The sequence below is a fragment of the Patagioenas fasciata genome, chromosome 6 (assembly GCF_037038585.1).
Source record: "Patagioenas fasciata isolate bPatFas1 chromosome 6, bPatFas1.hap1, whole genome shotgun sequence".
In the NCBI taxonomy this organism is placed as follows: Eukaryota; Metazoa; Chordata; class Aves; order Columbiformes; family Columbidae; genus Patagioenas; species Patagioenas fasciata.
Genome location: NC_092525.1, coordinates 10381835 through 10393532, shown reverse-complemented (window position 1 = coordinate 10393532; position 11698 = coordinate 10381835). Strand labels below are relative to the sequence as shown.

General features: G+C 58.7%; 1 protein-coding gene across 1 annotated transcript; it reads left to right on the top strand.

The window, feature by feature from the left end:
- The first annotated feature begins 40 nt into the window (after positions 1-40).
- On the top strand, positions 41-6362 carry LURAP1 (leucine rich adaptor protein 1). The gene is made up of 2 exons (XM_065842530.2): positions 41-303; positions 3646-6362. The coding sequence occupies exons 1-2, from the start codon at positions 100-102 to the stop codon at positions 4333-4335; spliced, it is 894 nt and encodes a 297-aa protein (XP_065698602.2). The 5' UTR covers positions 41-99; the 3' UTR covers positions 4336-6362.
- The last annotated feature ends 5336 nt before the right edge of the window (positions 6363-11698 follow it).

Sequence of the window (11698 nt, the reverse complement as noted above, 5' to 3'; positions counted from 1 at the left end):
GAGGGGCGGGCCCGGGGCTCGGGGGCGGGGCCGGGGCTCGGGCCGGGGTGACAGCGCAGCTACCGCCCCGCGCGGCGCCGCCGCCGCCGCCCCACCCGCATGGAGGGTGGCGGGGAGGCGCTGCCCGCCGACCTGCGGGAGCTGGCCAGCAAGGTGGGGCGGCGGCCACCCGCCGGGCTGCTGCGGGGGCTGCGGGCCGAGACCGCCCCCGTACCGCCGGCGCCGCCAGCCCCGCCGGTGCCGCCGGCCCGCGGCGCCCGCCCGCCGCTCGCCGACAGCCTCCGGGCGCTCCGCGTCGATCTGGTGAGTCCCGCGGCACGGGGGGTGCTGCCTGTCCCCCCCGGTAACTGCCTGTCCCCCCTGGGTAGCTTCCCGCTCTCCTTCGGGATAACTACACCCCCCGGTTAGCAGTGCCCTGTGCTCTGCCTGCATTTTGGGGATCTCCCTCCTGTACGGTTTAACAGCCTCCAGCTCGTACCCCCACCCCCAGGACTTTCTGTGGCCCTGTCCCACGCAGCATCCCCCTCCGTGTCCCACGGATCCCTCCGCCCACCTCTGTCCGGCCCCCCTCACTCCACGCACCCCCGTGGTGCTGGCTCTGGGGAGACCGGGGTGTCCCGGAGGTCAGGATTTAGGACAGGGACCTTGCCAAGGGCATGGTGGTGGGTCCTCCCTCCGACCGGTGTCACCCCTGGGTGACAAGGAACAAGCATCGCCGCGAGCTTTCCCGGGGTTTGCTTCCTGCTGGGGCTTCTCCGGTGGCTCGTAAAGGGTCAGGTTCGGTAGCCGCCTTTCCCGTGGGAGTGCTGGTGGCAGCTTTCTCGCCTCCCTCTTTTTGTGCGAATACCGGTGATGCCTGCGCCTCCGCGAAACGTGGCGAGATTGGGCAATGGGTTCGAGTGCTGCTGGGGGAAGGGACTCTCCCACGCACGAATACACCCGAACGGGCAGGAATGAGCAGCGTTTCCATAGGGAAACAGGATAGATATGCCGGCATCCCCGCCTGTCACCCAGGGAGGACTGGGGTCCCACCCAGCCGGTGCTTTGGCCAAATTGATATTCCCCATCGGTGTCAAAGCTTCCATCCTCTCTCTGGTTCCATCCTCCCTCTGCAGCGGCTGCCAGGCTGCACTCTGACCAGAGGAGAAAGGTCTGCGGGCCCGGGGTTGCTCAGAGGAGGAGGAAGCAGAGGTGGTGTTTGCCCTGCTCAGATCTGCAAGGCCTGGTTTTGGCCGTGCCTTATTAACCTTGGCTCAGAAAAGCTTTTCGTTTATCTGCGTTGGCTCTTCTCACTGGCTGGTGAAGAAGTGTGGACACCTTGCACCCAGGTCAGCAGCTTGGGAATGGCACCCAGGTGCCCAAAATGCAGCCTGGGGCTCCCCCCATATCCCCATCCCCATGAACAGGAATGGAAATTTCCCCCCCCCTTCCAGCAGAGACCAGCAAACCCAGCGCTCAGAGGAAAGGATAGCCTAGGAGTGGGCAGTGGGAGCAGATGCCGAATTCCCATCTCACCTGCTCCAAGGAGGATGTTTTATCCCAGAACTGGATGTCTGGAAGGGAGATGGTGCCTGTGGGTTTCTCATGCACTGAGGAGGGGAGCAGGACTCTGTTTCCCTGGGAGGATGCTCTCCCCCCTCTGCCTGCCCCTAGAGCTGGTCCCCCCAGCTCCACTGCCCCATGGGATCCCACTTGAAAGGGGGCAGGCAGAGCGTTTCTGGATGTGGGGGAGGATGGTGTTGCGGGGTGCACATGGGGAAACTGAGGCACAGTGTGGGGTGTCACATCCCATAGTAGGGGTTCAGGCAGGTTTCCTCTGACCCCTGCCATGCACTCAGGACCACGATTGCCTTTGTCCCCTCTGGATGCTGCTGCCACCTTGGGTCCAGGTGCTGGTGGGCACCATGTGGGGAGCACCAGGCAGGCTTAGGGTGGGTATGGGATCAGTGCAGTGTACCCATCACTGCATCTGAAGGAATATGGAGAGTGGCTGGACCTTGGTCTCCTTTCATGCTGACCTCACCTTGGTGGAGAGGGAGTTTCTTGGAGTGCAATGGGGGACACGAAACTATGGCTGCAATTCAGGCTGGCTTGAATTAGCAGAAAATCAATGGCAAAATCTTTCCAGCAAATTATATGTAAAGTGGGCAGCGTTTCCCCACCCTCTGCTCTTGAGGTGGCTCCCCTGGCATCTCTGACAGCCATAGTTTTGTGTGGCAGAGAAAAACAGGGAACCCCCCATCAGGAGTTCCCAGGCTTCCTTCTTCCACGTCTTCTCCCTGCCAAGACCAGATGCTTTAGCGGCGCATGCAGAAAAGTCCATTGTAGGCAGTTTTCAAAATAACTTGCTTGGAAAGGAAGTTTCTGCACTTCAAAGCTGGCTCCTGCCCCAGTCCGGGCACATCACTGCTATTTTTTATTTAAATCCAACTTGAAGAGCGTGAGGAGGGGATGGGTGTTGGTATCAGGTCTCTATAATCTCCGCTCCTTTTCTTTTTGTGTCCTCTGAACTGAGAGGTGTCACGTACCAGAATGCTGGCTGGAGTTTTCCCAGGCTTCTTCTTGGGATGCTTTTGCTGCTGCACTCGCTGTGGGACCGGAGACAGGGGTCTCGGGAGACCAGCGGGTCACCCGTGGGCGGGTGGACGGGTGACTCTGAGGGCAGCGGATGCTGGGGACTGGGATCTGGGCTTAGAAATCATCCTGGGGGACACTGTGGGTTTCCACTGCAGCTTGATGGGGATGGGGTGTGTTTGTGAAGGAGCTCTTGTGCATCCACAGCTCCCCGGCTGCCTGTCCCTGTCCCCTAATCGGTTTCTTTCCCTCTCCCATCGCCGCCGCCGTATTCCCTTTCCTGGCAAAATATTTGTGTCTTGTGCAGGGGAAATCCAGTGGCTTTTGGCGGCCAGTATCACACAGACAGGAATGTCTTGGCACGCAGGGCTTTCCGTTAGGAAAACAGATGTTTCTGCAGCAACTGAAGTTTTGCAAAGAGTTTCCCCCAGCCCGGAGAGGCAGGAGTCGGTGAGGCGAGTGGCACGATCAGCAAGGCCTGTTCCTCACACCATCCTCCCCTGTTTTGGGAGTGAATTGTTTCTCAGGCTCCAAATCCTGACACATCGTGCTGTCACCAGGCTTGGATCAGACCCGAGAAAGGGGGAAGTAAATGCATGAAGGGACCCAGCTGAAACAGCCCAGGGAGGTGCTCGTGGTCCAGCCGGATCTGAACCATGTCCGGGCACATTCCTGCCTGGTCCCCCCTGCCCTGCCAGCTGTCTCCCAGGGCTTGGGGGATGCTCTGGGCTCAGACCTGCCCTCAGTGCCTCTAGTTCCTTGCTTACCCCTGTTCCCATAGGAGACAGTGACATAAGTGCCCTACATTTATTTCCTTGAGGGGTTGGGTGGCCAGTGGGTGCCATAAGTTGTTGGTCCCTGGTGTTCATGTCCCCAGGTTTTGGACAGGGTCCCCTGGGATGTTTCCCTGCAGGGTGCTCTCCCATGCTGTGCTGTTCATCAAGCAGCTTGGGACTCCTGCAGCCACTGTGATGATACTCTGCCAAGGTGTGCTGGGACTCGGGGTCTCTTGGCCACCAGAGTCACCTCGGTCTCCCACAAACACCCCTGCACTCTCTGTCTCCCTGCCAGGCTTATCTGCGAGCGGTCGACGTGAAGATCCTGCAGCAGCTGGTGGTGGTGAACGAGGGCATCGAGGCGGTGAAGTGGCTACTGGAGGAGAGGAGCACGTTGACCAGCCGCTGCAGCAGCCTGGCCAGTAGCCAGTACAGCCTGGTGGAGAGCCAGGCGGCCTCGCGGCGGGGCAGCTGGGACAGCCTGCAGGACCCCAACGACAGGCTGGACAGCATCTCCGTCGGGAGCTACCTGGACACGTTGGCTGATGACATGGATGAGTATTCCCAAAACGCCGCCGAAACCGCCGCTGCATCCATGCCGGGCAGAGCCCTGGGCAGGGCGGAGCAGGATTGGGTCAGGATTGACCCCGAGAGGGGTCTTGCAAAGCAAGAGAAGGGCAAAGTGGAGCACGAGTGGCCCCATGTGGACCTCTCCCCACCTGGGCTGCCTCAGGATCACCGGTTTGCTAAGGAGCCCCAGGTGGCCAACGGTTATTTGGGCCAGCAGCCGCCTTCTCTGGAACCAGGCAGAGACACCAAATTGCCATCAGGGGCTGGGGAAAGGCTGGGGAAGGGGAACGCGAGTGGGAAGGCTCGGAAAGCTGAGACTGACTTGGAGAACTGCAAACTCAACAGCAAACTGCACCTGGAGTACGATGCCCACTGGCGTTGGCTCCAGTCTCAGGATGATGTGACGTTCTTGTAGCCCATGGCTTTGCCTTCCCAGTCCAGCTGTCCTGCCTGTCCTCTCCGCTTCACTTGTCTCTGCTTGGGAGAGTTGGGGTGGCTGGGAAGGGGGGACGGGCTGGCTTGGTGGTGTCACCTCCCTCAGTGTGTGGTGATGCAGCCCCAAGGGACAGGGTGCTTGCCCCGTGGTGAATTTCTGGGAGAGGCAGGATGAGGTGGGTCCCCATAAATTTAATCCTTTGCTCTGGGGTGGTGCTTGCAGGTGGATGTTTGCCCTTCTGTTGTCCTCGATGCTGGTGGTGGAGAAGGGCTGGTGCAGAAGCCTGGGACAGTGGGACTCCTGGGACCTCTCCCTGGTTCCACCTCTGCTCTCTTAATCTTCAGCTTCCCATTTGCAAAAACTGGGGACCTTTCCCCAAACTGGCTACCCAGGGAAGTCAGGAGATCGTCCCATGCATCCACAGCCGGGTGGCACCAGTATGCTTGGTGCAAGGTGTGGGGCAGGACCATCAGCAGGGCATCTCTGTTGGATGTGCTCATTTCCATCATCTTCTTCAAGGCCAGTGTCCATCCAGGGCAGAGCTGATCTGGGGCAGCTGAGGTTTGGCCTCAGCACATGGTGGATGCCAAAACCCCATTCCTGGCGGGTGAAGCCCTGCCTGGTTTAGACGCCTCTGTGAAGCTGAGCTGGAGCATGATCAGGATGCTCACTTTAGCTGCTCCGATTGGGCTGAGGAGCCTTCGTCCGTGCCCTGTGGAGGAAGGATGGCGGTGCAGAATTCCCTTCCCCATGCGATTATAAGAAGGGCAAAACACCGGGTGGGAGATGGAGATCCAGCTCTCCCAGTTTCTTTCTGGACCATGTCCCACTTCGGGACCAGGTCCTGCAGAACCGCAGGACGTGGCAGCGTACAGGCAGCCTGGCAGAGCCTGCGGGGCTCAGGCTCGGAAAGGCTCCTGCTTTCCCCCGATGCAGCAGGATGGGGGTGATGGCCGGGATTCCCCATCTGTGTCATGAATGGTGCCAGGTCTCTGCCCCCTACCAGCAACATGAGGCTCCTCTGCCGGGGTGGATTTGCAGCAGCCCTGCCCTGTAGACAACTTTTCTGTCCTTTTAGCCTTGGCTTCTGCCTGTGCCTTTTGCTGTCCCCCACCATGCACACGCGTTGCCCCTCGCTGGCTTCAGAGCATGGCTTGCAGCTGGAGCCGCGTGCGAGCTGCAGCAGGACCTGCTGCCCTCACCAGGTGTTGCAGGGAGGGACCTGGGTGTCCTGCAACCCCCTGCTTCAAGGAGAGGGGCTCTTCCACACATTTGGACAAGCCCGGAGGGTCCTGGCTTCACAACGCGTGGGTGCGTTTGTCTCTGGCTGAGTGCTGTGGTGGCTTTTCTCTCACCATGGTGCCATTGTTCCCCTTCCTGCGTGGGTTGCAGCCTGGCTTATTTCCTTGTTGGGGCGGTGGGAGTGGGACAGCATCTCGTGATGTCGATGGGAAGCCAAGCGAGAGGGAAGACCTGGCTGTAACTCTTTCTAGATGTGAGATGTGAGCTGGCTGTGGTTAGGAAGGTGATCGGGTGCACGAGAGGTTCAGCTTTGTACCTCTGAACCAGCACCTGCAGTGGAAACTACCCTCCATGCTGAGACCCCTGAGCACCCTCCCTTCCCCTGCAGATCCTCAGGGCTTCCCTGGATGGACATGGAGAGCAGGACAATGTCCAAGATTCCCGAAGATGACACCTGTCAAGGACTTGGGGGAATCCCAGGAAAACGGGGCCGGGTTGCCCTATGTGAGCGTCCCATCTGCCTGCTGCAGAGCAGATGTGCTTGGCTTGCTGCCGCCTGTGGGCAGCTCATGGCTCCCTGCGTAGCTCCACTGCTGCTGAGCCACCATGTCTCCCAAGGCTGGCTGTCCCCCGCTTTCCTTTTAGCCCTGCATGCGATGCATCAGCTGAGGGTCCCGGGGGGAGACGGGATAAGTCCTCCAACACTGTTAAAATCATTCTTGACAAAAAATAGCTGGCTTAATAAACGGTAGCATTTCTCCCAGGCCATGCTGTTGGTGCTTTGCTGAGCTTACGGGGGCTCCTAGGGGAAGGGGAGACACTGGTCAGAAATGCCCTGGAGCTCCCAGCAGATGTGCATCACCAAGGATGCTGGTGAGACTGGATCTCCAGGAGATGGGGCGCATTGAGCTCGGCTGAACTATGTCTCCAGCTTCAATCAGCAACTTCACCCTTCATGCCTTACATTTCCAAGGAAGATCTTTCTAGGTGTTTGCCAGGCCTGTTAGCCGTGCTGGGGTCTTCATTTGCTTCCTTTGTTCTGCAGCCGCAGCCTTGGCTGCTGTGGCCTCCTGCACGCAGGATGTGCAGGTGGCGTCTGGATGCAGGACAGAGGCATCTCCAGCCCAGCCCAGGCTGGGAGCAGCCCAGCTCTGATTTCAGGCTGTTGGGATTTGCTCCTGGGTGGGTCCCTTTAAAACCACTGGAGCTGGTGGTCATGCAAACATCAGCCTTTCCAAAGAAAATGCAAGCAGCTTATCCAGCCCAACCATCCCAGTTCAGAATCTGTTCTGCTCCCGGCTTTGAAACCATGAGCTTTTGCAGATGGAGAGGTGGATCGTGGAGCCAGCAGGACTCGGCAGGATTTCCTCATTAAAAAAGTAAAACAAAACAAAATAAAATAAATAAAACCTTAGAAAGAAAATGCCCAGCCCATTCCTCTTCCAAAATGAGACCCCAGCAGCTGGATGGCTCTGTGTGGCCACAGGGTCACTGGTGAACCATTGCTGGGGCTCCCCTGGACACAGACTCTTCAGCTCAGCTCGCAGGAGCCTAAGTTACCCCAAAATCTGGGTATCCCCCAAATCCCAGCCGTTGGGGCTGGAGGGATGGATAAGATCTCACACTTTTCCTGCCATCCCCTGCCCTGTCCCCAGGCTGCTCGGACAAGGGGGTGACCCACCTCTTGCCTTTGCCCAGATATGTGCAGCAACGCATCCCAAACCTGCCCCTTGGGGAGACCTGCACCCAGGGACCTCTGTCTTGCTGAAAGGTGGGTGCAGCAACGGGGTGCAGAGCACCCATGGTGCGAAACAACCCGCAGTGCACCTCTGCAGCCTCTTGTCCTTGCCACGGTCTGCCTGGCTCTGCCTGCTGCTGCCCTTGGGCTGTTCAGTGCCTGGATCAGGTAAGAAAACGCGCAGATAAGGCAAGCAGGATCTCAGCCTTTGCCAGAAAACACCCACGTCTGTTACGGTAAAAACACCATTTTTTGAAAAGATATACACAGAGATTAGACTGTCTTAACGAGGCAGTAAAACAATTTAATAGCTACCCTTGCTAGTTATTACAAAGTCCCCTGAGCTTTCCCCTCCCAGTGTGCAGCTCGGCTCCAAAAGGGCCTGTCCTGTGAGCTTTGCAGCCATTTCAGCAATTTATGTTAGCTTCCTGCGAGGAGGCAGCGTGAAAATAACCTTTTCCCAGAGGGGGAAGAGCCTGGTCCCCTCGGTCAGAGGGGAGGTGGCATCCAGCCCCTGTGCCAGCCCCATGGCCGCACACCCGGTGGGCTCACTGGCATGGGGTGCATCACCACGGGGGTGACCTAGGGAGTGGGTGCAGGGGGTGTGTGGGTGCAAGCGCAGGCTGTGGGGCTGGATCCTGGCACTCCCACCCTCCTTGGGGCTGGGGATGGTCCCTGGTGTCCCTTGTACCATTCGTTCCCTGTGCATCACTCAGGAACTTGGCACCCAGCCTGGCCTCATCGTCCCGCTCTCCTCTGGCCAGCACTTCTCACCCAGCCCTGCCCAGGACCTCCCAGCACAGGGTTAAACCAGCCCAGCAGAGGGTTCTTCTGTCCTGGGTTTCCAGGCGGTTTCCAGCTGCTTTTCCTTCCTTCTTCGTGCCCTACTGTTACAGGTTTCCAAGGCAGGAACCTCCCGGGCTTTGTCCAAAGATGCAGCCAGGAGAAGAGAGAGATGTCACCCAGTGCCCATCTTCTAAGCAAAGGGCTTGCAGCGTGTGCTCAACCTCTATTACACACTGGAGAAACCACAACAGGCGGGGGATGCTCCGGCTGCCCAGGGTGGCTCGGGAGGTCTCATGGTCACCTCCTGTCTCCTCCCCACCCGTGGGACCCCCCCCCAGCTCCCCCAAGTCTGCTCTTGGTGACTGAGTGACCAGGAAGCTGGTGAACATGGGGACAAAGCTGGAGCACGAACTGGGAGCAAGCTGAGCCTTTGGGAAAGGCCTCCCCGCGCTGTTCCCTGCCTGGGCTGGCCATGGGCCAGCCCTTTGCCTTGGAGACTAATCCTGAGGCTTTAGAGCTTCCCGGCGCTCCTTGGGAGTGAAAAACAAGCGTGACTGCTCCGGGCCTCGTGGGCACGTGAGCATGGGTGGGTGACAGGGACAGGTTTGGGCTCGGGGACGCTGGGTGCTGACAGGGAGTGGTGGCACAGCTCTCCCCCTCCTCCTCCTGGGTGGTGGGCACCCCCCCCAGCCCATCAGGGTCCCAGAGGTGCCACCTCCTCCTTCCCACTTGTGTGACCCATCACTTGGTAAGAGTCCCCCCCAGCTTCTCATGCAGGGCTGGGACGCAGGGACACCCCCGCTCGATGCCACCCCAGGGGTGACAACAAAAGCCGCATGTGCTCCTGCCACTGCCTCCCCCCGCCAGCCTCAGAACGTGGCGGGGAGGGAAGAGAAATCTGAATTGCTCTTCTGAGAAATTAATCTGCTTTTATCATCTTAGTGCAGCCTGACCTAGAAGAACCCCCCCTTTTTGTCTTTTTTGTGTCTGTGTTTCTGTGTGTTTTTTTTTTTCCCCTGTGGGGTGTTTAAAAGGAAAATTACAGAAAACGTGTTACAAAGAGGATGCAGGAGGCAGGGGCCAGACCTGCAGCGAAGGGTCCCAATGGTTTTCAGCAGGATTTCCTGTGCTGCCCTCTCCTGCGAGAGCCCCTGGTCCGTGGGGGCTGGAGAAAATTGCATTCACCGTGGGCAGTAAAACAGAAGCAGTAAAAGGTTAAAAGATGTGTTGGGTTCCCCTTGGCAGGCTGCAGGGTCGGGAGCACTTTTGGCTGGAGATATGTAAAAGCTGAGCTGCTGAAGGGTGGAATTGGGGTGGGCAGCAGGGGCTGGCAGGGGATGGCAGGGACGCGGCCTGGCCAGGGCTGGAGGTCCCATGCTGCACGGCCACCTCTCAGGGGGATGCTGGGACACATCCCCATTGGGGACACCAATGGGGAAAGATGGGGAGCAGAAGCAGAGGGGGATGTCCCCAAATGGGAGTGAAGCAGCTGCAGCGCTCGCTGTCGTCCATGGATGGCCATGGTGCTGGGAACCAAAGGGATTCGAGGCAGTTTTTGGGCAGCTGCCCCTATTCCAGAAGCTCAGCCCTGGGCCTTGGGACAGTGGGGCGCAGGCGGAGTGAGCAGCGGGGATTAGGGCTGCTATAAAAAGCACCAGCATCTCTCGCCCCTGCTCCCTAAGGCGCTTAGGGAAGGAAAGAGGGACTTAAAGAGCAACCTCCTGCATTGAGGAGCTGCAGGGACTGGAGCACTCAGAGCAGCCCGGCACCCTCATCAGCCCCTTCCCTCTCAGCAGCCCCCAAAACCTTCCCTGGGTAAAGCAGCCCCGAATGCCTCTTCCCATGGTCTTTCTCCCTTGATGTTGGATGGACAGACCTTCATTCCCCACTCAGAGGATGTGGGGGACAAGGAAAGGGGCTGACGGGGACAGCCCAGTCTGGAGAGGGGATCCTGGTGGGTGAGAAGAGCAGATGAGGTCACTGGCCTGTTTGTACCTGCCCTCCAACAGCTCTCCTCTCCCCAAATTAGGGGGAAGAGGAGGAAGGCAGGTGCCAGCTGATGGCAGTGACGTGGGGATGTGAAGGAAGGTGACACGTGAAACTGCTGTCCTCTGCAGTTTTGCCCTAGTGTGTGGAAGGTTCCAGCAGGTTCAGCAGAGAAAGCAGCTTCAGCTGTGGGGTCCTGCACAGCTCCAGTGGTGACAGGTGTGACCCTGTGGCTCACGGAGATGGTGGTTCCCCACATACACACCACTGTGATGTTACCCGAGGGCTCGGTTGGTCCAGGGGCTGGACGCAGCATCAGGATCCATCCTTGCATCCCTGCAAAAGAGGGGCTTCAAAGGGGTGGTCCTGGCCCCAGGAGGCCAGGGAGCTGGTCCAGGGCATTTCCTCACTGGCCCCTTCCGAGCCCAGCGGGACCCGCTGCAGGCGGCCACAGGAGGGAGCTTGGCTCCTGCCTTCTCTTCCTGTTGGGAGGACAGTGGCCTGGGCTGGGTGACAGCCACACTGGCCCTGCGTGCAAGCTGCTGCTTGGTGTAGGAGCAGCTCCCTGTGATCAAACCATGGCATGTGGGACCCAAAATGTCGTGGGAAGGGAGCAAGAACCTGGCTGGAGCAGAGGAGGCTGCCTCCATTCTCAGGGAAGCCCCCTCCTTATTTCCAGCAGCTGGTGGGTGTCACTGGTCCCAAATACAGAAGGGCCAGCTGGGCTGTTGCCTGCAGCCACAGGGGGACCAGTCATGCCCAGTGAGTGGCATGTCCCCATGGCAGGGACCAGTTCCTTTGGGAGCAGTGTCTGTGCCAAACACATGGTCTCACCATCCCTCCACAGCAGCGGCCGTGGGGACCTGGGTGATCCCAAAGCCCAACCTCTGAATGTTCAAAGTGCAGGGGAGCAAGGAAACCAGTCACCCCCACTCCGTACAGTCTTCTGTCCCCCAGGAATCTGGACCTTCCCAATTTCCCCAGCCCACAACCAGCTCCAGCGCTGCAGCCCCACGTTCACCCCCCAGCATCTCCCCACACTGCTGTGACATTGCTGCCCAGATCCTCTTGACAGCCCCAGCTCAGCTGCCAGAGCAGCTGCGTTCCAAACCCAGGGCCGAAAAATGGGAGAAATATGGTGGTGGCAGTGATGACATATCTGATTGGAAATGGTTAATCACTGGGGGGAGGTTTGCAGTACTGGCTTTGCTTGCTGCAAAGCTGACAAAGCCCCAGTGTGGGACTGGTGGTAATGGCTCTCATTAAAAGCCATCAGAGCAGGAGGCTGAAACCACATCCATTTTCCCTAACCACTTTCAGAAGGGCAAAATGATGTTCTGGCTCTTGCTATTAGAGGTGTGCTGGGTGCCTCAGGCTGGGAAAGGCAGGGGTCATTTCCCTCAGTGTAGAGCCCGAAGTCCTGACCACTTGCCTTTTCCTGGGATTTGGTCTCTGAGACACAGCTATAGCCTCATTAAGTCCAGGAAAGATGCGGAGATCAAAGGGATCTTCATAAGGAAGAGGCACCAGGACTAAGGAATGAGCTTGGTCCCAGTGCCTCCACTCTGCTACACAGAGAAATGATGGATC

Coding starts and splice junctions, on each gene's coding strand:
- LURAP1 (XM_065842530.2), top strand. CDS start 100: ATGGAGGGTGGCGGGGAGGCGCTGCCCGCCGACCTGCGGGAGCTGGCC. Junction 304..3,645: donor GGGCGCTCCGCGTCGATCTG/GTGAGTCCCGCG, acceptor TCTCCCTGCCAG/GCTTATCTGCGAGCGGTCGA.